The 27,207-nt window shown below is 46.5% G+C and overlaps 1 protein-coding gene across 1 annotated transcript in view; it reads left to right on the top strand.

The window, feature by feature from the left end:
- The first annotated feature begins 2,953 nt into the window (after positions 1-2,953).
- The window catches only part of ptch1 (patched 1), a 46,863-nt gene continuing 22,609 nt past the window's right edge, over positions 2,954-27,207 (top strand). The window contains exons 1-12 of the mRNA XM_079269605.1: positions 2,954-3,274; positions 4,886-5,078; positions 18,017-18,206; positions 18,547-18,616; positions 18,794-18,885; positions 20,569-20,767; positions 20,919-21,040; positions 23,265-23,412; positions 25,047-25,178; positions 25,309-25,464; positions 25,709-25,807; positions 26,776-26,901. Coding sequence (XP_079125731.1) covers positions 3,104-3,274; positions 4,886-5,078; positions 18,017-18,206; positions 18,547-18,616; positions 18,794-18,885; positions 20,569-20,767; positions 20,919-21,040; positions 23,265-23,412; positions 25,047-25,178; positions 25,309-25,464; positions 25,709-25,807; positions 26,776-26,901 — 1,698 coding nt within the window. The 5' untranslated portion in view covers positions 2,954-3,103. The remainder of the gene's footprint in view (positions 3,275-4,885; positions 5,079-18,016; positions 18,207-18,546; positions 18,617-18,793; positions 18,886-20,568; positions 20,768-20,918; positions 21,041-23,264; positions 23,413-25,046; positions 25,179-25,308; positions 25,465-25,708; positions 25,808-26,775; positions 26,902-27,207) is intronic.

Here is a 27,207-nt window from a genome sequence, read left to right as displayed (position 1 = left end):
AAGTGAACAATTAGTCCATCTGATCCATATTACCACATGATGGTGAATTAATAAAAAATAAATAAATAAAGGAAAAATGCTCATGTTTGGTCATGGGTGTCTTGGCATCTTATGTGCACATGTATTTCATTAGTTCACGCAGATGCTTGCAATATAATCTCCCAGAGAATGTTTACTGGCATATCTTTACAGCCTCCACGCTACAGTATTCGTTAGGGGAGGACCATGTTCCACGATGACCTAAGGGCACTTTGATGGAGTCCTGCAGCGTTCCCGTCACAACAACAACTTGAACGTGTCTAGCACAGACACGGTGCAGCAGTTACGACTCCTGCTGGCTGTAAGACAGGCCTGGCTCTGCTGAGGGGCATCGTAGCCCACTTTGTCCTCCTTGAGATCTTTTTTTCCCCACTCAGACACCACACCACGGATATCTGATGCCACTGAAGTGACATTATTGTTGCAGCCAACCCTCCAAAAGAACTTCATCCAAAGAAAAGTATTTATGTTAAACTGAATGGATAACCTTGTGTATAAAAAAAACCAAAACGTGGCACTTATCAGACACCATTTGAGCTTCTCTGACAAGGGTTGAGCCAAAGGAGGAGTACAGTTAAATCCTACAGTTTGATTTTGACCAAATAAAACAATACAGGAGAAAAAAATTGATTTGCTAAAATATGGCATTCATCATTTGAGTGTCTATTTTCAGACAATAGCAATCAGTTTTAAGAAGCTACCCCTGAATATTAAATATGTGAATTGGAAATGTTTGTGCAACCTTCATCATGATGGTAATGTACATTTTGCGTCCACATACACCTCCACATTTTGTATGTCTGAGCCATGTGTACATTTCTTCATAAGCAAGTAAAGTAGTTTATATATTCACACGTGTTTGTGTAAAATGTATGCATACATATCTGTGTGTGGACCTGTGCATGCACAGGTGTGTGACGACATTGTTTTGCAGTGCGTGGGACTCTGCGCCATCTTCCTCTCGTGTGGGATGCAGCCGTGCATGGGTTGGTACTGTTTACAATTTTGGGCTAATCACGTGACAGTGAAAGAGTCCTGCCTATGACGCGAACGGGACCACCCACGTGGCGAACAATTAACATTGAGAGCGCGATGCCTGCGCCCAAGACGGATTACAATGTGACTTTTTTTCTCCTCGCAACAATAAAGCAGGTATTTTTGTATTCCTCGTGACGGACACGTTTCGGTCTCCACGGGGGGCGGATAACACGGATTTGTTCTGACAGCTCTCCCCACCTGGACTGAAGATGGTAAGTGCGCGCGGCTGTCCGCCAAACGAGCCGCTGCTGAGCGCGGAGTGGCCCAGGTGTGAAGTTCAAACAGCGGAGAGATCCCATTAAAGCGGCCACACGGGCTAATTAGCAGTCAATGTGTTTGTTTTGTTAAGCCTGTTCCATTAAGACAGTATCAGCTAAATTAGATGATATTTGCTTTTCTTTTTTAAGGAAAAGTTAAAAATATTTCATAGTTCTTCGATTTGATTTTGATCTAATTGTCTCTATTGTTTAGGCGTCATGAATATTTAAGATAGTGACATTTGGGGAAGCAGATGTTGTTTTGAACATATTGACATGTTCATATTTCTTTAACCTGCCAAGACTTTAAATCCTTGGATATGCGCTTGTTTTTTTAATCAGCAATTCGCTAAAATTGACTCATCTTCTGGCAGAGGGAACGATTTCAAGTGTCAGAGCTTTTCACGCCGCACGCGTTAGGTGCAAAACTATATTTATGTTTATGTTTACTAATTATGTCAAAAGATGATTGTTTTGCATGTTGAATGTTGTTGGGTTTTGTCTACAGATTGACATGCAGCCATAGTTGGGGGGGACGCTGTTTGTTTTGTTTTTATCATTGTGACCATAACTTTATTTATTAACTACAATAATTGTGGATGTATCCCTGCTATTTGTACAAACACGCTTATAAATAAATGACGCCACATAAAAGTATCAACTGCATTGAGTGTATGCGCTATAGCGGGGCTGACATTGTAACAACATCATTCTGTAGGACCTCCCCTTGAACCGCTGTAATTTGAGGCTCAACTACCAGCAACATCATGGTGGCGGTAGAAGAAAAAAAAAATCAAAGTTTAAAATTGCAGTTCAGACATTCCTCTGCCCCCCTTCCGTCGCTCAAACCGCGTACCTTTCCTCAGATTTCAGGTCCTCTAGCTCTGGGAAATGCCTCTCTCTGGCGACAGGGCGCTGCGTAAACCCAGAACAACCAAACGCGCCGAGCGGGATTGGCCCTCGTCGAGCCTCCCCTGAAGTTGGAGATGCACACATGAGGTCTCCCCGCCTGGGTGGTCTCTCTACTTTAGTGAGCTGTTGCTAAGCAGCTAATAATAGTCGTGTTTGCTGAGTAATTTTTGCCCTTCTGGAACCAATCAGATCCAAGAAAGTCCTAAAGTCCTGCAATCTGACAGCCCCAGAGGCGGGATCTCTCTCTCTCTCTCTCTCTCTCTCTCTCTCTCTCTCTCTCTCTCTCTCTCTCTCTCTCTCTCTCTCTCTCTCTCTCTCTCTCGCTCTCGCTCTCGCTCTCGCTCTCGCTCTCGCTCTCGCTCTCTCTCTCGCTCTCTCTCGCGCTCTCTCTCGCGCTCTCTCTCGCTCTCTCTCTCCCTCTCTCTTCACCCCTCCTCCTCCTGCCTCCAAATGGAGAGAGGTCTTTTTCTCCTCTTCTATTGAATCTCAGAGTTGGCCGTGACGCGCGGCCCAGGGGGAAGACCACATAGATCTCACCAGAATGCAACGACCTTCGAGGTTTCTTACCCGACGACTTGTGTATGGGAATCACTTTGCGCACTTCGCTTTTTGAGAGAACCCTCCTTTTTTGTGTGTGGAAGAGACACGGTGAATGCGGTGAAAGCGGCGGAGACCTCCGGATCGCGAAATGTTGGGATGGAAGGCGCAGACTTTGACTCGCCGTCTCCAACAGGAGTATGAAGTCCTACTTCGCGGGTGTGAGATCTCCGAGAGTGAAACTCCGTTGCCTTGGGATATCGCTGCACGCTTTCGGGGAGATACTCTAAAGTGGGAAACGGTCTCGCAGTCCCCGCAACATGGCCTCGGCTGCTAATGCGCCCTCCGAGCAGGAAAACAGAGACCCCGATCGGCCGAGGATAACGCGGAGGAACAGGGGGGACTATACCCGCAACGCACCGCTGGATTTGGAGTATTTGCAGCGGCCGAGTTACTGCGACGCGGGCTTTGCTTTGGAGCAAATAACACAGGTGCTTATTTCTCATCTTTAACCGGGGTGCTTTATGGTGTTGGTTTCATTGTATTCGCCGACAGAAAAAAAAAAGGTGGCCAAACCATGTCCAGTCGCTGCTAGGTAACGGGACGGGCTGGGCAGGGGGTGTGGGGGGGACACGGGGGTAAGGCAAGGTTGTAGAGAACGGAAACTTGAGCAACATTTTACACCGTTCTCGTGCAACCCGGCTTCTGTTTTTTTTAGGATGTGAAAACAAGTTGTAGTCGCACACCCGATCACCACATCCCAAAACGTAACGGGTCTCGAGACAGACGAGGGCAAAACGTGCAGCTTTCTCTCGCGGTCCACACTAACCCCGTCACTGGCAGTTTTCATAACAAGACAGCTTGACGTTATTTTCTGTAAGCTGCATAATAATAATCATATATTTTTTCAATTTTGGTGGCTAAGTTTAAGTTTTTTTTGTATGTGACAGTGTCCCAATTTAGGCGACTCGCGTTAAGAGGTGAAGAAAAGAACAAAAAATAATCCATGTGGCTGCCCTCTTCCGTTCACTAATATTGTGAGTCCCCCCCCCCCCCCCACCCCCGTGATGGCTCCTCCACTCCCCCGTGCACAGGCCGGAGAACACACGGGGAGTGGGAGTTGTGTGTGGTGGTATTTGTGGGTTTTTTACCACATGCACCTTTTCACGGTGTTTAAAATCAACGTTTGATGTATGCGTGTGTGTGTGTGTGTGTGTGGGTGTCAGTGACAAATCACAGCACTCCCAAAATAGATCACATTCTGGGGACCAATGCCTTTATTACACTTCTTCAGTCTATTCACAGCTGTGCTATTTTACAGCATGATTATGCATCCAAAGAAGGGTTCCAGGCTATATGTTTTTTAAAACAAGGATGTCTCTGTGTGGAACAGGGACACGGGGAGCCGTATTGTCAAAAAGGCCACCGAGTGTATAACTGTGTCTTTTACCTCCATCCTCTCTGGAGATCCAGCTGCAAATCCATTTTGGAGCACAGCAACACACACCTGTGACACCCTAATGTCAGTGTGTCTGTATTAGCGTCTTCATAACCCCTCGCTCTTCCAGCGAGATGACAGAAAAAGGACCAGGCTCTGTGTGTGTGTGTGTGTGTGTGTGGGGGGGGGGGGGGGGTACCCTGTAGGGGATGAAGATCTCTTCCCTTTTGCATGACTCCTGCTAAGGTTACAGTTTATATGTGTTACCGATATGACAGAACCTGTGGCTCTCACTCTGGGGAGTCCTGGTTTCTCGGCGGTCCTCTGCAGATGCGTGCGTTTCAGCCATCACAGGCCAGCGAGCAGAGTGAGGCGGTGAATGTGTTTTTATTGTTGTTTTGATCACAGACCCCTTTTTATAAATGTATTTGCGGTCTTAAAGTGAATCCTAACAGCCATCCTTCTCCGATGAGGTTCCTTGGGTCAGATATTTTGAAGACTCTTTGACTTAAACACACTTGGGTCCACCTGTGGTTGTCATGTCTTTGCCTGTCGAACAATCAAACCGCTTCTCTTTAAAGCCTACAGGTAGTGTCTGTCCAGGTAAGTGCAATGTTTTTGGGTTTGAATTGACGCTGACATCATGACTCTTGTCTCGTTGTAGGGGAAGGCAACTGGGAGGAAAGCACCTCTATGGCTGAGGGCGAAGTTCCAGAGACTTTTATTCAGGCTGGGCTGTTACATACAAAAGAACTGCGGAAAGTTTTTGGTCGTGGGCCTTATGATTTTCGGAGCCTTCGCCGTGGGCTTAAGGGCAGCTAATTTGGAGACGGACGTGGAGAAACTCTGGGTGGAAGGTAAGACACTTCTGATTTATTATTGGCTGCTTTTGACAAGTCTATCTGGTGTTGTGTGTGTTTTGAATGTAAGATCCCAGAACTGTTCTGTTTTTTTTCAGTGCTTTTGAAGCTATGCAATTCCGTGTTTGGAAACTGCGTGGGATGGTTTAGATTGGAAGAGCGGGTTGGTTCTGCTGCTAAACAAGCCAGGGGGTTTGTTTATTGTTTAGTTCCTGGCAAGTGGCCAAGTGAAACTTGGAAATAATTTCATTTATCGATTGAGTTTATGCCTCTTCTGGTTCCAAAACCACGTTGGATGCACACACAAGCCGTGCGAGAGGTCACTGCAACTGCACTCCGAAGTCAGGTCGTAATTAAGTTCATGAAGCAGCTTTTGGGGGAGAGGAAATTTTCATCAAAGCCGCCATTTTGTGAGAGTGTGTGAGTGTGTGTCTGCCTGCCCCCAGCAGTTGAATGCTCAGAGACTGTGTGTGGTCCCGTTTTGGACAGCTCTCAACTTTCCGAAAAGATTTGTCTCCGGCTGCAGGGAAAAAGCGGAGTGAGGACAGGAGCTCGTGTTTGTGGAGTGGATGGGCCGCTCACTCGCTCCTCGTCGTTGTTGTTGTTGTTGTTGTTTTTTCTTCAGAAACAACTTATGAAGACTGAACACTTGAAGGAAAAAAAGGGGGGGACTGTGCGTATGGGTGGTGCTTTGGGGGGGGGGGGGGTAAGGGTAAGGGGCTGTGCTTTTTTCCTTCCCTTTGATCCGCATTCCTGCACTTAGGGGCTAGAGTCGGCTGCAGGAGTCATGAATGGAGGAGCAGATTTTGCTGCTGAGAAAACTGAAAAAAAGCATTTTCTTTTGGTCATGAAAGAAAGAAACAAAATACTAGTCGTCGTCAGGTTTGCGTGTTCGCCTTTTTTTCTGGTTTCATCCCATTTTACCTTCCTTCCCTCAAATAAACACAAAACAAAATATGTATCGCTCATGAGATCAAGCATTAAAGCAGACGGATCAAACACCCTCCCTCCTCCCCGGGTTGGCTGTTCTCCCCTTGCGTGCTGCTGCAGGGGTCTGACCGACGGCGTGCTCTTCTAATCTGTGGCGCAGGCGCATATGGCTCAGGTTGAGGCAGGAGGGGAGCCTCCTCAGTACAGGGCTCCTGATTGTAGCCAGAGGAACACACTTGTTTTCACACCCTCTCTTCACATGTCAGACCGGCGGTCATGTGCAGAGGGGTCTGCTATTATGACAGACCCGTGCTGAAACATACATCGTTTGGAGCATACTGAGCACACGGAAGGACAACAGAGCAGTACATGATGCACTATGCTTATGCTTCGGGGCACTTTGAAAATAATCCACCAGCCCTCTTGCACTATTAGCTGTGGCATTTACATCAACTTTACTGGCACATAACTGATGATTCAATTGTTGTATTGCCTTTTTTTCTTGCTCGGCCCTTACTTTACTCTTTAGTCTTTCACCCAAGTTACAGCATCACCTTTTAGTCTTGTCAGAACAGGCTAGCAACCAAGCCTATTAACCTCTGGTAGACGTCTACAATGTGGCCTCGCACTGGCTCATGCCAATGCACAGAGACCTGCTCACACACACACACACACACACACACACACACACACACACACACACACACACACACACACACACACTGACAAAGAGACTAGGCTGCGGTGGTTTCCTAGGTCCCCGGTACGTGAGGGGTTCCAGATGTTGATAGGGAGAGATCTGTTTGTTTGGATTAGACTGCACAGCTGAGGGATAGATCAGTTGTGCCTGGGCCGCTGAGCGCTGTGCTGGGCCGTGCTGGGGGACTGGCCCATCGTCTGAGAGGAAAAAGAGGAGCGAGAGCAGGAGAGGACTGAGCGGCTGTTTATGTTTCATTTGGAACTGCCCTCCGCAGGCGACCCGTGGACGACCCCGCCTGGAAGCTGTGTGGCCTGTGGACGCACGCACGCACAATACACCCAGCTCATATTAGATCTCTCAAATCCTTGATAATCGACTAGAGATGCATTTCTTTTGTGATCTCACATGTCGTGTCCGTCATCACCTGCCTTCTAGCCGGTGCCGAGGTTTACGGCAGACCACCTATTAGCCGCGTAAACCCCAGCGGACTGGCGTGTTTATTCTACACGCTGTCACGTGCAGCAGCTTTCGCAGGGATCGTCTCTTCTCACAGTGCTCACTCAGCACACTGTTTATAAACACTCAGACACAGGAAGTTCTGTTTATTAGACAAAGCGACAGAGACCAATGGGGAGTGAGACGCACGTCTGCACAAAGAGGCGATTGTGTCAAACCGACGAGGATGTATGGGGGTTTGTGCTTTTTTAATCTTTTAAAATCTTTTTTCCTCCCTTGACCACATACAAATGACAGTGGCGTGTATTTAGGGAAGATGGCATCCACACTGCAGATAAACACTGCGTTTGTGTCCACTGTGACCCTCACAGGAAACTATGGGCTCAAACAGGAAGTTGTAGTATTGTGGCCTCCAGCTTCCCCCGCTCGTCTGTGTGCTTTCCTCAATGCCCGACCGCATGCCTACATTGGCCCGCGTTTGACTTCAGATGCGTCGTCGGTTTCAGATTGCAGGTGATTCTCGATGATCCTGCGATGATTAACCGTAAGCCACGTTCAGGGAGCGGAGACGCAGAGGAGAGGAATAAGAAAGTTCCTCCTGGCCACGAATGGGAAACGGAGCCATCCCATGGCATTCTGGGTTTCAGGCAAACACAGGCCAAATTGTAAAGAAAATAGTGGCGCCGCCTGCCTCTAATTAAAACAGTATCGCGTAAACATTGGCCTTCCTGTAGGACGGCCCCCGCGCTCCTTGGCTCGGTTTCTGTGCTGACAGAGGACCTAAGGGGTCCGTGTTGATGGGCGAGAGAAGGTACAGGCAGGAGAACATTTGGAATCGGGGCTTTTGAAGCTCAAGCTCCGGGCAAAGGGTTGAAGTTGAAACTGGGGGGTCGGTGGGGGCCGGTAGCATGCGTCCGTCGCGGACACAGAGATGCGTATGAGCGATTCAACTTGAAATGAGTTCTGCAGATTTATTGGCCGGGCTGGGGGCACAGGGCCCTCGAGGCTACAGACTGAGAGGAGGCCCCAGGTCCCGGAGCGCTTTCTTGGGGGGGGGGCGGGGACATAAGTGTAGAGGCCAGGGGCCACGGGGGTAGACCCCTGGGACCCTGAGGTCATCTCGCGGAGGCCCCGCTATTTAAAACCTCACCTGATACTCACCCTGTGGCCTGGGTGCAGAGTGAAGACTCGCAGCAGAGGAGGGCGGGAGGGAGGGGGATGGAGGATGGGAGGGCTGGAGGGAATGCAGCCGAAGTCGCAGCTGTCACCAGGCGTTGCTTGTGTCCTGCATATGCGTCTCTACGCATGTGTGTTCGCGGGTATGAGGGCATCTCACGTGAGCCAGATGTTGTTAGGAGACTGTGCCTTGTTTTCCTGTGTCAGTATTGCACATTATGAGCTTGTGTTTAACCTTTTGACATCTGTCCTCCAGCAGAGGGCAGTGAATCTGATGTAATTATTTTGCTTTAATCTCTGATTTTCTGTAAATTATCCGAACTCAAATGTCCATCTTCCACTTCAATGCAAGTCATCATTCCTGCTGTAACGTAAGAATATTAGAGGAATGACGCGACAGACGGGAGGCCATTCAAAGTCCCGTTCCCCGAATGTTCATTATTTATTGTCTGTCTGATGTCGGCTTGTTCCTGAAATCCATATGTAACGGTTCAAACGGCGCCTATCCATGTTTGTGTGCATCCTAAGCCTGATTTAAGGTTTCAGAATCCAGTCTGATGGGACCAAAGGTTTGTCTTTGCAAAGCAACTCCCTCCCTCGCTCCCATGTCTCATATGTTTCATATCTAGGGTGATTAAGAGCTGAGTTGACAGAGTTGGTGGTTGTTTTGTTGTTTTGCTGGTAATGGCAGCGGAGAGGGGAGAGGCATAATGTTAAGTGCATGCGGAAGAAGCCCTGACATCCTTTCTTGTGGACAAAGATGAGGAGGAGGAGGAGGAGGAGGAGAGCCCTGAATGTGGCGTATCCACTGAGAGGATTGTGGTTTGCGTGATTGAATTATCCAGCGTTTGATGTGTATGGGAGCATTGATACATGGATGCATGCACACACACACACACACACACACACATTCAGGCTCACTGTGAGGCTTTGCAGTTCTGGTTCTGCGAGTGAGTAGGTGGTTGATCAGGGCTGGCATTGCAGGCTATTTCTTGTCTTTATTCATCTGTTTTCCTTCTCTTTCTCTCATTTTCTTTCACTCTGTCCCTCACACTCCATCTCCAACTGCTTTCATTCAGCAGCCACAAGCAATCAAACCCACACACACACACACACACACACACACACCCCAAATGCGCCCACACCCAATATTCGTTCCTAGTTTGCACAGAATCCACGACATAGAGTCATCCGTCTTTCTCTCTCCATCCACACACACATGTGAGCCTGCACACTTTTTTTTAAACATTTTTTCAAAACTGGCCTCAATTAGGTTTGTGTTTATCCGCTTACAAACAGGATTAAAGCTCTATAGATGGAATAACATTCCAGCGTGTTGTGTTAAACTTTACGAGTTGATGAAAAGTGCAGGCCTGCTGGTGAGGGATTTGGTGTATCATTGCGCCTCTGGTACTGTACACAGACTCGCAGCGCTGTTTTCTCAAGCTCGCGCTCCCTCATCTGAAAGCAGTTTTGTGTATATTACCCCTACCTGGCGAAAGTAAATTTCGGATAACTTTTAAAAATCTGCTTGTTGACCATGCTGTGTGTGTGGCGCGTGCGAACGCACTCCCATTCACAAAGGACATCCTGAGATGCCTCCAAGCTCTCTGTTTACATTTTGCATTCTTTCAGGCGCTGTTATTCAAAAAACAGAGCCCTGCGAATGACCGACCACAGGAGACTGTGGAGAGAATTACCCTCCCCCTCTACCTCCTTCTCTCCCTCTCTTTTCCCCTCTGCCAGAAAGGTCTCTCTCTTTACCCGAGCCCCCCCCCTTTCCCCCACCACCACCACCACTCCCCCGTCCCTGGCTGAAGAGAGTGGCCTCAGAATGCCAGATGTATTACAGAGTGAGCCACGGCAATGTAAACACTCAGCCCTGCCATGAGAGCAGGGTGGTCTGGCCTCCCTCCTTCCCTTCCCTCCCCTCTTCCCCTTTCCTCTCTTCCCTCCCTCACAGCGCTGACTGCCAGAGGGGTGGAGAAAGTACAACAGCAGAGGGAAAGAGTGTGTGTGTGTGTGTGTGTGTGTGTGTTTGGGGGGGAACCGAGCGAGGGAAGAAGCAGGAATATAGTAGCGGTAGTGTGTTTGTGTTTTGGCTGCAGTGCCTACCGTACACCAGGAGAGAGATTTGGGTGTGGATTGATGCCTTTCAGAATGTAGTGCCTGCAATTCCTACAGCACAACGTCATAGAACCTGGCAGCCACAGCTATTACACAAGTACCACACATGCACACGCGAGTCATAAAGATAGAGTGATATAAAACATTTCCTCTCCCAGATGATTGAGAGGTTTGGACTCCAGATTAAGTCAGTATGCGTCAGAGTGAAACGGTCTCCCGAACTGAGACCGCCCTGCGAGTCTGGCTGAAGCGTGAGGACATTGGGAACTTGTGACTCGGCTGTTGTGTTATGAAGTGCAGCGAGGCCTGATGGGCACCACTTTTTTTTCTGTCATTGTCTTCATGGTTTTCTGTTTAGACATTTAAATCCAACAGTTTTGTCCTGGACGGAACGGATGCAGCATAACAAATTCAGTGTAGGAAAAAAGACGAGCATCTACACACTGGATGAATGAATACACATTTCCCTAAAACGTTGACTTTTTCAGTGTTAGCTTGAAAGTTTTAACCAAGTGTGCTGATACAGTTGTCCCGTTCACAGCGAATGCAAAAGTAAAGTATCGCTTGGTCAGATTCTGAGGCTTGTTTACTGAAACGTTCAGCAGTATTATTTATTTAAAGCAGCTTATCCATATTTTCATATCAACAATGAATCGAATGTGCAATGGGAAAGTGATAACTCAAAGTGGCAAACCCACAGAGAACAATAACCCAAGTCTGCAGTTCCCATCTGCTCTACAGAGCGTTTTAGTGTCTTTCAGTTCATTGTTTTGGTTTTTCAGACTGCAGCTTTTACTGTTTTGGTTCACTCTCTCTGCTCTCATCAGCGTCAACTTTTGGCTGCAACAGGCAGCCGTGTTAAAGAAAAAAAGCCCTCGTCAATCAGCTGTGTGCTACACTAAGTTAGTAACTGTCAGGAAGCATTTAGCAGCTATAGAGCCAGACATTTCCCTCAGGAGTTGGCGGAGATCAAAACAGAGCTAAAAGTGGCCAAAAACATTTAATGACGGAGTACCGGCACTGAGACATTGTGTTGGCACCAATGTTGATTATCTTGATATGATACCCAGCCCTAGCAACCGTAAACTTAATTATGTGCAAAGGTAACTACATAAAACCTATTGCAAGTAACTGGGAAAGAAATGCGGTTTATTTTTGTCTTCCTCCCATTCACACTTTCTCTGTTTCTTCTATTTGACACTTTGGAATGTGTGATTTTGGGATACCTGGAATCATGGGCCGTCTTTCCAGGAAATGACAGAGAGATGGCTGGTTGAGATCGGCTGTTCAGGCTCGTGCCAATCACAGGGGGGCAGTAGATGCAGCGGGAGGGGGGGGGGGGGTCGCTCACCTGGCTTGCATTGGACAGGCCACTGACAGAAGGATGAGAATTTTTCTCGCAATGGAGCTGGAGTTGATGGAAGAGTTGTTTTTCTAATTCATTTGTTTTAATGTCTCTTAATTTAACGTAACAAAAGAGTGCACTGAGTTTTTAACACTTGTACATCACTTACAGTGGCAGAGGCATCAAATCTCACATCCTCTTGGCCGCATGCACCAATTAATACATCATTTGTCCGATGTGTCGGGTATTTTTAATCAACCACTGCATGCCTGCACGCACATGCTACAAACAGACTTTCTGTCAGCATTTTCTTGCCCTACTACTCTTTCCACTGCTCTGTGATCCCATTGGCGTTCAATGGGATTTTTTCGGGGTGGAGTTGGGGGGTTGAGAGGGGAGAGTGGGACCTGAATGAAGGCAGCAACGTGGAAGAATCTGCCCATTGAGGAGTGTGTGAATGTACACCTCGGGCCCAGTGGAAGCTGCATTGGGACCCAGCCGACTGCTAAATACACCCATTTTAGGGGCTGCAGGGGCCGGACAGGTGATTAGCATAATCAGGGGCGAGGGGAGCCATACATATGGTAATGCTGGAGCTGGGGGGTGAGGGTTGGTGGTGTGGGTGGGGGTTCAGAGAGGAGGGTGTGGTGGTGGGGGGTGCAGGGGTTGGCAGCTGGGGTGTCACATTTGTGTCAGGGGTCGGGCTGCTCGGGGGTCTGTAGCTGCACGAGGGAACACTCTGCTACAGATGCACGTCAGAGCACTCCCTGTTCCTTCGCACTTCTTCCTCTCGCTCTATTTTTTCCTCTTCGTTTGTGGTCATCCACTTCTTCTTCTTCTTCTTCTTCTTCTTCTTCTGTGTTGCAGCTCCCTCTTCTTTGAAAGCTGAAAAGGAGAGAGAGGGGGAGCAAGAGAGTGAGGGGGGAGCTCAACATGGGTCATATCGGGTCTCGGCTCTCAGTGAGGCCTTTCATCACATATTTGTGGCTGTGTGCACACCTGCATCGCAGAGCCTGCATTCAGCACTACTACTACTACTGCTGTGTATGCTGCTACCACCATGACTGCTAGTACTCTTACCAATGCTGCTACAACAGGGAGAGAGAATGCAAGTCACCCTCAGTTTCAAATACATCCGCTCTTCTGCCGCTGCAATCCAGCAAATGATAAAAGGCTCCAGATACTGTTCTGATTCCAGAAAAGGCAAAAGTTGCTCATTAGTACAGCAAAAACAAGTCGTGGGATGACATTTTGGAAACAAAATGATTGTTTCTTTCTTTCAAAAGTTGTTACTTTAACAGGAAACTTGTGGCCCTTCTTGCTTCCAAGCTATTGTTGAATATTTTCATAGTTAGAAGAGATTCACGCATAAGTTCTCAATACCTTCAGCCAGACCTGAATGGCCGCAGAGAATTGTTGACATTTACCGAGCCTGTTGAGCGGGTCTATCAAGATGCATACAGTGGCAGCAAGAACAAGAAGCTGCTGATATTTGCTTGGCATAAAAATCCCAGAAGCAAAGATGGACTGCGGGACAGACGGAGAGTGACCGCAGATGGTAGGAGGTAGAAGCAGACAAATGGCGGAGGGAGGCAACAGGTGGGTTCGTCTTAGTGATCAAAGCGCGGTCAGGTGATTGGCAGTGGCAGCTGAGAAGGAGACAAGCAGAAAAGAGGAGGTGGTGATGTTACGTGGAGGACTTAGTGTGGGAAACTCAACAGACTGACCAGTAGCAAGGACCAACAAATGTTTCAGAGAAAGAGGCAACTGGGAACAACACAAATGTATATCTGGTGTGCCTTCTGTACATTTGTCTTTCATTGCTAAACCTTTTTAAGGGACAGTTCACATATATATTTTTCCTGTTATCGGTAGTTTTATTTGTCAATCTAGATTGTTTTGGAGATGTGGGCCGTAGAGATGTCTGCCTTCTCTTGAAAAAATAATGGGACTGTATGGCACTGGGCTTGTAATGCTCAAAGCGCCAAAAATTACTCAAGATAATCCACAGACCTTGTTTTGAGCAGTTTCATGTGAGAACTATGGTTGAGAGAAAGTAGTTCCATCATATTGGAGAGACGACAGACATCTCTATGGCCGATATCTCAAAATCTCAAGGCCACTCACAAAACAATCTAAAATTGCTAAATAGCACTACAAGTAAGAGCAGAAATACGTATTTTTGATTTTGGAGTGAGTTGTCCATTTTAAGTAACTTGAAAAGCAGCCGTAGCATCGAAGCAAGCAGTGTCTGATTTTTCAAAAGAGAACCCTTTGTTTGATCTCATCCTGTATATGCAGATGATGATATTTCTATCTTAACAATTGCCTTATCTAATGAGGTTACACGAATAAACAGCATGTTTATTTTTTTTTATCCATTCCTGTAAATCTTGACAAATCTCTTGTCCGCAAAGTGTAATATATGTATAAAACGTTCTGCGTCAAAGGAGCATGTCATTCATATATTGGCTTTGTCAAACTATCTTTAAGAAAGTAGCATTTGGCTATTTTTGTGGGTTTTCTGTTTGGGAATGGTTTTCCAGATCACCTCCTGATGTGCTGTAGGTGTTCTGCAAAGAGCTGTGGAGTCCTCTTCCTTTCCTCTGGCGGTATGGGGGCTCAGCGTATGGGAGGTCGCTGTAGACTTGGTGGCAGAGAGATGACCTGGTTTTGGGGGGCTTCCTCCTCACCACAGGGGGTCCCTGCTGAGAGGGTCCCTAATCCAGCTAATCCTTTCTCTGCACACACACACACACACACACAAAGATGTGTTTAGCCCCACGCACCTACATACAGTATATACATGTGTGCATGCACAAGGTCCCACACACGCACAAAAGATCCGTTTAGCATCTTATAACAGATAGATCAGGTCAGATATTATATCCGACCTCAGGTAGTGCTGGCGAAAGTCACACAGGCTTCAAACTGATTCTAGATCTGCTGAACGCTGTTTTGCCGCTGGTGCATGTTTTCCCTGAAAGTGAGGGATGCTTCCGTTGTCAGGAGTAAGAGATGTGCAGGGGGTGGGGCCACGCTGTTGTGTGTGTGTGTGTTGCATGGAAAAGAGAGAAATTTGGCGAGAGGAAAGGGGGGTGGGCTGGCTTTGACAGAGGGGCCGGGCTGATTGCCATCATGATCTGGCCAATCACGGAGTAGAGCTGAATGGAGCAAAGAGAGCGAAAATGAGAGTATAAAGATGAGGGGGAGTTCAGAACTGAAAGGAGGGAGGGGGGGTGATGTCAGTTCCTTAGAAACCTACTTTCTCTCCCTTCGTCCCCACCACCCCCCGTTCCCCTATTTTGAGAATAGGGGGGACCAGGGGTTAATGTTATGCAACACACTGAATACCCGCACTTAGCGCTCCAATACAGTGACACACATTGGCTTGCTTCTCTTCTTCTTCTCTTTTCTTCTTCTCTTTTCTTCTTCTTCTTCTCTTCTTCTTCTCTTCTTCCCTTCTCACTTTGATTCTGGTTTATTTTTGGTTTGTTTCTGATCATTCACCCGGCAGCACACACATTAAAGCAGGTGTGTGAATTAAGAGAGAGCTGGTGGAGGTCAGTGCTGACGTGATTGATCAAGTATTTGATTCAGTGATGCACTTTACAACACGTTTTTGTCTATCCAAAATCGTTGTTGTTGTTGTCAAAAATCCTTACTATACTTAGTTTATTATCACTGAAAATGATAACCAATGATAATACGTTTATTTGTCCAAAAAAACAACCTGACATTTATTATTAAGGCTGGACAATATATCGATATTTTATCGATATTGTGAAATGAGAGTAGATGTTGTTTTAGATTCATAACAGGACATGAGTGTCTTTTCCTGGTGTTAAGCATCACAGTAAAGTGAAGTGTCATTTTCTCAACTTACCAGACTTTTCTAGCTGTGCTTTATATTTGCCTTTACCCACTTAGTCATTACATCCACATTACTGATGATTATTTATCAAGAATCTCATTGTGCAAATATTTTGTAAAAGCAAACGATCAACCCTACAATGTTGTCGCAGTATCCTTATCGAGGTCGCTGGTAAAAAATATCTCCATATTTAGTATTTGTCTATATCGTCCAGCCCTATTTATTGTGTGAAAATGTCAAATATTTGCCCGTTTGCAACTCCCAAAATGTGAGAATTTCCTGTTCTGTGAGCATGTTTAAGGCCACACTTCAAAGAATGTGATGCAGAACAAGAAAGAGAAAGAAAGTTAGTGAGCGGTATTGGAAGCATTTGAAAATCAGTGACACTTTGTTTCAGGTCGCAGCAGCCGAGCCTGGAGCGGGACACCTTCAAGATATCAACACAGGGTCAACCAGTTTCTCTCAGGAGACGGAATATGGGGATATGTGTCATTGAAGAAACACAGCTGTGTGTACACACACACACACACACACTTGCTCGCCAGTGCGCCCGCGCACACTCACACATTTTCTTGGTCCAGCTGGGGTGTTAATTTCACCCCGAGGCTGTGCGAGTGTTGACCCCAAAACGCTGTAACCTCGTGAAGTGTGGAATTCTCGAACCCCGAGGCCGTGATGTGCTGTTTCCTGTAGAGGAAGAGTACATTCCTTCGACTTGTCCCGTTCCTCGCTGCGTGCTGTAAACTCAAGGTCTTTGGGTGTCAGTCCAGAACTCTGAATGTGTTCAAAACACACAGTGAGTTCTTTCCAAGATCGTTCTCTCGTCTTTCCTTTTTTTTTCAATCGGACCATTCCTCATCTCCTTGCACCTCTTTCCCAATACCCGTTCCCCCATGTTTCTCCATGGCGGTGCACCTTAACCAAGCCTCGGGGCGATATGCTCTGCCTTTTGAGCGTTGAGTGTACCCGACAAGTCGACTTGTTAGTCCACTGTCAGTGTGCGTCGGGTCTAAATCAGTTCCATGCGTGCTCTTTTGAAGGGAGGGCTGGTGTAATGTAGCCGCGTAGCCGGCCAAGCAGCGGAAAGCATGTCGCTCCGGTTAGCCTAGGCCTGCTATTAATGATGAGTATTATAAACATGCCTTCAGACAGGACCAGATGAGAATGCTGTTTGGGTCCAGAAAAAAAGAAATCAAGTGTGTTCTCCTAATGCCCCAAGACATGGCCCCCTCCCTCCCTGTTCCCTTGGTCTGACTGGGTGGTCCGGCTCAGCAGAACAGGCATGCTTACGTTCAACTTTAATGCCATTACAATGGGCTGAAGATATTCAATATATGTGCCTGCTGTTGCACGAATCGAGCGGAATTGTTAAATTGGATTAAGGCATAATAAAACGTGACAGAGTTTTCACACAGTCGGCTTTCTCTCACCGGGCATTTTTCATGTTGGGTGTGTGTGTGTGTGTGTGTGTGTGTGTGTGTGTGTGTGTGTGTGAGAGATCAAGTGAAAGAAGGTGACTATAAATTGCGGTCGTCATCATACACACACACACACACACACACACACACACACAAATCTCAGGCTGCATCGTACCGAGCACAAAAACACATTTCGCTTTAAAGTTTGTGGGCCATTTTGGGGGGGGGTATTCGGTGTTTACCCTTGCATTTGACTGAAAATGTGTACATGCTTGGATGACAGCAATTGGCTGCGTTTGTCCGTGTGTGTTTGCGAGAGAGATTTTCCAGACTTGCCTTGGCTGTGCTGGGGTGGAGCAGGGCAGCTAAAAGGGCCTGAAAGGCTGCTTTTGTAGCTCGGGCTAGCTCAGGGCTCAGAGCGCACGCACAGGGCTTAGCCCCACCACGATACTGGGAGCAAAGCCTGGAGGACAGCCTCTCTCTCTCTCTCTCTTCACTCTCTTTATCAAGCACACACGGTCACACAAACATATGCAGTCAACGTGATCTGGCGCTGCTGAATTGTCGAGCTGTTTTTGTGAAATGTGGATTTGTTTGAATGATGTTACTCTTCTGGATTCAAAGGGGTTTGGATGTTTTGCTTTGCTGTGGCGCAAGCTCACTGTAAGCAAAGTGCTTTGTGCACACAAACACACACACACACACACACACACACACACACACACAATCCAAATGATGAAATTCAGTAAAAGCTGAAAAGGATGAGCCATAAATATAAACTGACTAATCATCTAATTGATCAAATACGCATGCATATTTGACAGTAAGAATGGCTGTTGGACATTTGCACAGAGGTTGTTTATTTTTTTTAAATGTAAGTTTTAACACATTCACCCTCCCTTTGTCCAGTCGGCGGGCGCGTGAACCGGGAACTGACGTACACGCGGCAGAATATAGGCGAGGAGGCCATGTTCAACCCTCAGCTGATGATCCAGACGCCGCGGGAGGACGGAGCCAATATTTTAACGGTGGATGCGCTCCTGCAGCACCTGGAGTCGGCCATCCGAGCCAGCAGAGTTCATGTTTACCTTTATAACAGGTAACTGACTATTCCGTGTCCACCCCTGTTCCAGGTTTGCTTCTTTTCTGTCGGTCGTCATCATATAATCATCATGTGTTCCAGTTCTGGACAATTCAAGTGAATTTCAGTTTTGTCTCATAGTGCAGTTTAATGCAATCAAATAACAAAAGCCCTGCAACAAATACCCGACGCTTTAAGCTAGTTATGTATGGTGTTTATGATTTACCTGTATTGAGTTAGGTCTGGGCTAGCAGCACCTCATAATGATGAAAGATGTATTATCCTTCTTCGATCAGTCTCATGGTGTTGTGTGGCTATGACAAAAACTGAACAGAAACTCTTTTCTTCTCATTTTCAGACAATGGAAATTAGAAAACCTGTGCTTCAAATCAGGAGAACTAGTCACAGAAACTCATTATATTGATCAGGTAAGATGCAAATGCTTCAATGTGGTTCACGTCATTTTACTCTGGATGATATTGAAACATGACTAGTACGATAGAACAATCCACATTTTCTGTCTCTGATGTTTTTTTGCTATATACGCTTGCTGTTGTCAATGTGTGTCAAACCCGCTGTGTGTCGGCATGTGTTTGTCCAATTAGGTCATTGAAAAGCTTCATCCCTGCCTCATCATCACCCCTTTGGACTGTTTCTGGGAGGGAGCCAAGCTCCAGTCTGGAATGGTCTATCTCCAGTAAGTATGCAAAACAAAACCCTCAGAATCTGTGTTTAATGACGCCTCGGCACGATCTCAACACGCCAACGCAGCATGTCGACAGATCCACTGATCTCCTTCAAGGCCAGATTACGGTTGTTAACGATCATATGATCAGAAGGGTTTTCCTCACCGTGACGCCAGTTGGCAAACTGATTGGGGACAACAAGGTCTTAATCGCTGAGCTCATGAGTGCTCAGCGATCAAGGGGTTATGGAGTTAGTGTTTATGGTTACAGTATTTTTCAGATTGTTGTCAAGGAGGAGATCTGGATCTCTGGATCTTGTTTTTACCGCTTTTAATAGAAGCTGCCCAAACACGCTCACGCCATCCAAAGAGACACCACAGAGGAACAAGAGTGCGTGTGCATGTGTGTGTGGGTGTGTGTGTCGTCCCCTCTGAAGGCTCTATTGTCGTGGTTGCTGGCATGCGTATCGCTGGTGATCGTTTCTCTCCAGCCCTGGGCCTCACACCATTGTCTGCCCCTGCTGTCGCTAATGGCCTGCTGCTACAGTAATATTCAGCAGGCCTTTACCTCTGCATGTGTGTGCGTGTGTGTGTGTGTGTGTATGTGCGCCATTGCCATCAGTGCATGCGTGTGTTATGTGGACGTGTGAAAGTGTAGCTTGATTCCGTGCCATCAGAGTGTGTGTGTGTGTGTGTGTGTGTGTGTGTGTGTGTGTGTGTGTGTGTCTGTGTGTGTGTGTGTGTGTGTGTGTGTGTGTGTGTGTGTGTGTGTGTGTGTGTGTGCGTGTGTGCGCGTGTGTGTTGCCCGTTGGTCTCAGATGGTAAAAAAGGTTTTTACTATGTTCTGGTTGGAAGGCTGGGAATAATAACCCAAGCCTGGTTAAGCACATACAATGTAGTCTGAATGAGAGAGAGAGAGATTCAGAGAAAGGGAGATTGGAATGTGTGAGGCATAGAGAGACAAGGACTGGTTTTGGAGCAGGAATTCAGCTCTGTGCCATTGCATGATGGGAATTAGTCTCCAGTTATTGTTTTCTGTTACCTTGCAAAAAAGGGATTACAAAAATGTGTGGTAAAGTGGTAAAGTTTGGAGGTAATTGCACCCAAATATCTGACAAATGCAAAAACCCTGAAATGCACACCAACACACACACAATGGCGACAAAACAAGAACTAACAATACATATTAAAATTAAGTTAGACAAGTAATTGCACCTGCATGATGAACAAAAGCACAACACCCAGTGTAGATAACATCCAGTGTGTTTGCTCTTAAAGGGACATTCCAGCTTATTTTCACAGTTTTCATTCATCATTTCCATTGATTATGATAAGTAACTAGCTCACATAACAAGAAACACGAGTGCTTAATGAGAACAGTTGTAAACATGTTATTAGCAAACCAGATTACCTAAACCACTTCATTTGGAGGCAAAACTGAAAGTGAGCTCGACCACAATTTTAGTAATCAATTGTGGTTAGCTTGACAGCCCAAAGTTGAACCAGGAAGTCGGCCTGTAAATAGGGATGAATGTTTAGAATGTACAGCGTGGGTAATCATTTTTCAGTTCACTTTGGTGTTCTCTTCCAAAAGGAAGGATGGCTTAAAGTACAGAAAAATGTTTCCATAAAATGTATTTTAAAAATGTTGAAGTCATGGTTTAACAGTATTCCTACTTACTGTTAACTCTGCAGAGGTAAAGACCCTTTGCAATGGACCAACTTTGACCCCAAGGAGTTCCTTGAGGAGTTGCGAAAGCTGAATTTTCCCGTGGAAAGCTTTGAGCACATGTTGGAAAAGGCAAATGTTGGACACGGCTACATGGATAGACCCTGCCTTAACCCTGCCGACCCCGACTGCCCCCTCACTGCGCCCAATAAGAACTCAACAAAGGTGGGCACACACACACGCAGTCTCAAGCTTTGGCCTTGGAGTACACACAACGCTGTGCAACATTTTGTACGTTTTAGTAAAAACATAAAGTCTTTGGTTTGAGACTGGCTTCTGACAGTTCTTTTCTCGCCTGTTGCTTTTATTGCACCAGCCAATCGACGTGGCGCGGACCCTGAGCGGCGGCTGCCATGGTCTGTCCAAGAAGTACATGCACTGGCAGGAGGAACTGATCGTGGGAGGGACCACCAAGAACGGCAGCGGACCCCTGCTCAGGTAACATACCCACACTTACACATACACACCCTCATAAACACCGTGGTGATCACTGCAGGGCTTATTCTGAAAAAAGATTGTGTGTGTGTGTGTGTACTTCTTTTGTTGTTCTTTTATGTGCTCCGGAACAGCGCGGATATGCGTGCATGTGCGCGGTGTGCTGTAAATCTTGCAGTCATTAGCAGAGTCCAGTGAAATCTTAGCGCTCCAGCTGTCCCTGCTCAGCTCTGCACCAGGGCAAAGCGTAAAGATGATGTAGTGTACATATGGATGTATAATATACACATTTGTATGTGTGCGATAAGCTGTATGCTCTCCAGAACACAACACATTACAATCAGTCAATCCCCGTTTTGTTCAAGATTTTTTTTATGTAAATACAAAACGTATACGGGAATAAAAAACATGCACATTTGATCAAGCAATGACAAGGGAAGCTACACAAGTTATCCAACATTTTGCTAATGGACCACTTATTTGAATGTGAAATTGCAGTTTGGATGGCATGTACACACCAAGTTAAAGCCCCCCCCTCCCCACACACACACACACACACACATTTACACGCAAACTGGCTCCAGAGTACAGTGGGGTGCGTTGTTTGTTTTGTGGTTGTGTTTTTTCCTGGCAAGATTGGGTCATTAGGGTGTCTGTGCGTGCCTGCTTGTGTGTGTGTGTGTGTGTGTGTGTGTGTGTGTGTGTGTGTGTGTGTGGTTTAGTTGCTCTGTCCATTGGGCTGTTACTGCTGGCACTCAATTTCTACGTCTTGTTTATAATGCCTCATTTCCACTGCACGGTTCGGCTCGACTCCACCACACTCACTTTCAGGACCAGGTGCTTCTCTGTTCTCTGTTCCGTCAGTGTAAGCGGGATTTCTCTGCTAATCGCCGTAGCGAGACAGACCGCGTTAAAAAACTGACATCCTCTTCGACGCCACACTCTCTGAATCATGTCATCGGCGACCAATCGGCCATGTCGGCCCGTGTGCCGACATGGTACCAAAAACAGCACCAGTCAATAGCTTTTTCGAATGGAAGAGTCGAGCTGTGGAAGAGTGGAACTGCCACCATTACCGTCATTATCACCATATTACACAGAGCACATTCATAAAGAGAACAACGAGCCAATGCCTGCTCCCTTGGGTCCTCAAATTTAAATTCACATAGACTGACTCGACTACTGTTCTTCAGTGACTTTTTAATGACTCATACGTTTTCTTTCTTTATTACCCTCCTGATGTGTACATCGAGGACGGTGCATTCCTCACCACACTGGATCCCACGGTCCTGTTAAAATCTGTCAGAACATGATCAGGAATCGTGCAGATTAGGACCAGATACCCATTAAATGGGATCTGGCACTTCCTTTGTCACTATCAAATCCAGTCCAAAAAAACCTTTGTGCCATCCAACTTTGGAATAGAGAAGAGATAAGATAACATCTGGACCTGTATTGCTGAGGCATGTTGGTTCAGACACACTGAAAACAAGGCCACTGTTTACGCCTAGTAGCACTGTATATTTATTTTGATGGTTCCTATTGCCGTATCACATATCATTGCAAGGAATATTAGCCGTGATACTGGCTGAAGGAGAAGAGCTTTGAATCTAAGGGAGAACATGTTGGACTAGGGGATAAATAAATATGTAAAAACACATTTCTGTTGTCTTTATTAGTGTCTTTTTAATGGGCAGATAAATAATAACAATACGTAATGTGATCGAGGTTATGATGATGATCATGATGATTGTCTTTGGGCTCTGGGAAATTGTTTTGGGCATTTTTTCACAATTTTGATCACTGATCAATCGCTAAATCAGAAGAATCCACAGATTGCTTGAAGCGGTTTTGAAATGAAGCAACGGTCTGGCCTTTTGGTTTGATTATTCTATCTTTTATGCTCTTCTCGTCTCCCGGTTGGTGCTCCTTGTCAACTTTGTCATTTTGACAATCACACAATCTGCAAATACTGTATCTTTGGCAAGTGTTCAAAGCTTGCCAGTATTTTTACTCCTCGTCTATAGACGGAGTTCTAACAACCCAAAGCTTTTAATTCTAGTCGGTGCTGGAAATCCATCATCTTTGATGATTATTTGCACAATCCAGAAGCCGGCTCACCACCTTGCTGATCTTCTCGTGTAAAGATGATGTTGTCATTGACCTCTTGTTTCTTCTCCCTCTTTCATCCTTTCCATCTTTTCCTCTCTCCTTTCCTCCTTTCCAGTGCCCAGGCCTTACAGACCATGTTCCAGCTGATGACTCCCAAGCAGATGTTTGAGCACCTTCGGGGCTACGAGGAGGTTTCCCACATCAACTGGAATGAAGAAAAGGCTGCAGCTATACTAGAAGCCTGGCAGAGGAAATACTCTGAGGTAAGGGCCAACGCGCTCAGAAACGAGAGAGAGATCCAAAAAGGAGGGCACGGAAAGAGAAAAGAAATCGACCCTAAATCCTCTACGACCACATCGTAAATCAACGACCGGATACAGGTGAACATGGAAAGGCCCCATCCAAAGCCCGGGCCCCTGACAGATACTAGCACCACTGTTGGTGTGTGGTAATAGGCTAAAGCTTTCCTCTTAATGCTCAGTAGAGAGGAGCAATAGAGCAACAGGGTCAGCGTGTCTGGAATACATTAAGGGAGTGCTGGATATCTCTCTTTCTCTCCCGCGTTCTCTCTCTCTCTCTCTCTCTCTCTCTCTCTCTTTAACCCGCGTACAAACACATGCAAACACACTCAGAAGTTCACACACAATCGCTTTCCCAGCTGTGGCCCCATTGGTGGCTCATGTGTGTGACATCATCTGGTCTTTGTTTTGGGGGCCCCCCAACCTCTGTTCAACATAGTGTGACCTTGTGTGTGTGTGTGTGTGTGTGTGTGTGTGCGCGCCATTCGTCTTGGGGTCCAGAGATCACAGATTGCTAGAAAATAGGTGTGATCGTTTATTTGAATACAGCGGGGGGGTTTTTATCTGCTGCAATCAAAAAAGAAGTAAAAGATGACAAATGTCTGTCTTATATTAGCGTGTATTACTCACGGTTAGGCGTGCCTGCATGAATAGTATGTGCATGCATGTTAGTATGCGCCGGACACATGTGCGAGTTCACACGTGGGTGCGAGTGTGTGTGTGTGTGTGTGTGTGTGTGTGATCTATTGCGTGTTTCCTAATGTGTGTCAGCTCCCCACTGAGCAGTAACTGCAGTTCAATGTCGAAGCCATCTGTCTGCCCTGAGATAGTGAGAGAGGGAGAGGATGGGTCATGGTACTGTCTGCAGATTCCTCCAAATACCAACGGAGGCAGAGCTCATTATTCAGGGCCGCGATTTGTCTTTGTTGTCTTCAAAGACACACAGAGAGAGATGTGCTTGTTCTGTACCTTGAGACGTACTGTGTGCTCCGTGTTACTTATCAACAAACGGGCTAGAGAACAGATTGGAGGCGCAGTTGGTCTGCCATCTGAGGTGCAGCTTTTATTGAATCAGTGAGATGCTTTCTCTCACTAGTACACATTTAAGTTATAATATTTGCTACTGGAAATCAGGCAGTATGCACTCATCAGTTCTACATGTCAATTAGGTGCAGATTTGAGCTGGTATGTTGAGGGAGAAATACGATAGGGCAGACAAATCAATTTTATTCTGCAGAAACTTGCACTGATTTCGTTCAGAAAGGAAAACGAGAGCCGGAGCTCATTATACATGAGCACAATATTTAACCGTTCAAATCAGGGAGTTCTGGCTTTGTGGTCATTGAACCTGAACTCGAGCTGCGCTGTGGGAGAGCCAACGCACTCCTGCCAAATTTACATTTTTGTGGGATGGATTTTATCCATTCATAAGCAGCCTGTTCAAGCTTGTTGTTTTAATGATATTTCAAATCGTTTTCGTTGCCTTGGACGTTTGTTCAAAGACTCTCTATCTATTCTTCCTTACTGATCACTTATTAAAATCGTTTTTAATGTTGCTTTCCCTCTCTTTCTACCCGTTCCTGTTTGCCTCTCTCTAGGCGGTGCTGCAGAGTGTGGCAGCAAACTCGTCTCAGAAGGTCTTGTCTTTCACCAGCACCACTCTGGAAGATATTCTCAAGTCCTTCTCCGACGTCAGTGTCATCCGTGTGGCCAGCGGATACCTGCTGATGGTGAGAACGGAGCCAAAAAAAAAGAAGCTTTGAGCAACCCAGGTCTAGCCTCGGATTACAGAAAGTTAAAAGAGGCGGGAAGACGTTTAATGACTGGCTGATAAATGGACTTCTTGTTTGCTGTTCCCAGCTGGCCTATGCATGTCTGACCATGCTACGGTGGGACTGTGCCAAGTCTCAGGGGGCTGTAGGGCTGGCGGGTGTCCTGCTGGTGACACTGTCTGTGGCAGCCGGCCTGGGCCTCTGCTCTCTCCTGGGCATCTCCTTCAATGCTGCCACCACACAGGTAACTCAGATTAACACAATGAGATACAATGTTTACCATTGTCATCCTTTAACAACCTTTATACAAAATATGAGATATTGTCAATGATGATGCATGGTTTTGGCTACGCTGCGTTTAGTTTGTACCCTTCCAAAAATTCAAAATGAGAGAAATTCGTACAGCGAGGAACTAAAAAAGGACCAACACGGTTGTGGTCCTGCTTATGGTTCACGGAGCTTATGAAGCTTGCGTGTGTGTGCTACAGGTGCTCCCTTTCTTGGCTCTGGGTGTTGGAGTGGATGACGTCTTCCTCCTCGCCCATGCCTTCAGTGAGACCGGACAGAACAAGAGGATCCCATTCGAGGTGAGGCAAACGTCCACGCTGTTCCGACCCATTCTGCTGTCTTAACTCCTTCATGGAGGGAATGTGTGAAAGAGCCTGTCGGTGCCTGTGATGTAGCGTCTAACAGCCTGCTGCATGTGCCACACACTCAGCCTGCTTATCGAAGCAATGCTCCATATTCAATATGTGAAAACAGAACGGGGTCTATCGCGCTCTTAATTAGATCATAAATCAGAATACAGAATTAAAAACACTAAAAGAAAAAGAATAACTTGCAGAAACCAGTAAATAAAGTCCATGTTTTATATGTACCTCGTGTGTGTGTGTGTGTGTGTGTGTGTGTGTGTGGGTGTGTGTGTGTGTGTGTGTGTGTGGAGCGGGATCACTTTTCATCTCCATAGGGGGGGAAAACATAGGCATGTATTTGCTTGTTTTTGTTTCCCCCCCCCCCTGTTTCCCTTCCAGCCTTGCCTCCCTCATCCCCCAACTTCCTTTGTGTGGCTCTGATGAAAACTAAACAGAGCTGAACCTGATCTCTCCTGTCTGAAACACACACACACACACACACACACACACACACACACACACACACACACAGATGCACACGCCTGCAGACACTCCCTGTGTGGTCCTGCACGTCCTCAAATTGCTGGCAAACCTGGTGTGTGCATGCTTATCACTAAATAATAACAAAAAAGGCCAATCAAAAGTCTTGATTACACAAAGAATCGTATTTGTTCTGAGCGACGGCATGTCATCTCTTTCAACTTTTACCTTTATTCTTTAAACAGAAGTAGACAGGCCCAGGTGGCTTATTTAAGAGCACTTCAGGGCTTTGAGAATCATTGCAATCACTGTCAGTCATATCAGTATTATGATAATTGTACATAATCTTAAGGATTACACAGTTGCCTTTGGCTACAATCTGATCAAGAGAGTCAAGTTTCATTGCTTTTCCTTTCATCTACCTGTCTGTCTCTGTCTGTCAGGACCGTACGGGGGAGTGCCTGAAGAGGACCGGGGCCAGCGTGGCTCTCACCTCCATCAGCAACGTCACAGCTTTCTTCATGGCAGCCCTCATCCCCATCCCGGCGCTCAGAGCCTTTTCTCTACAGGTATGCCTGGTAGTGAGTGTGTGTGTGTGTGTGTGTGTGTGGCTGTCTGTCTGTGTGAGAGAGCTCAGTCGTGTGGGGCCCCTCGCACTAATAGTCCTGTTCCAGTCCTCATTGGCTCCAGATTTCTCCAGACAGTTGTTTTATTGATTTCTTTCATCGAACTGAAAGTGTGTGTGTGTGTGTGTGTGTGTCTGTGTGTGTTTTGTTAAATCCATCCAGCCCTCTGCCTCCCTCTTTGAGGCTGTTTAGTGGTGGGCCCGGTGTCTGTCCAGATTGCGGCTGAGGTCCATGTAACCGAATCCCTCT

Source organism: Melanostigma gelatinosum, assembly GCF_949748355.1.
Source record: "Melanostigma gelatinosum genome assembly, chromosome: 6".
Taxonomy (NCBI): domain Eukaryota; kingdom Metazoa; phylum Chordata; class Actinopteri; order Perciformes; family Zoarcidae; genus Melanostigma; species Melanostigma gelatinosum.
The sequence above is the reverse complement of the archived record's forward strand: the minus strand, read 5'-3'. Positions and strand labels throughout refer to the sequence as shown.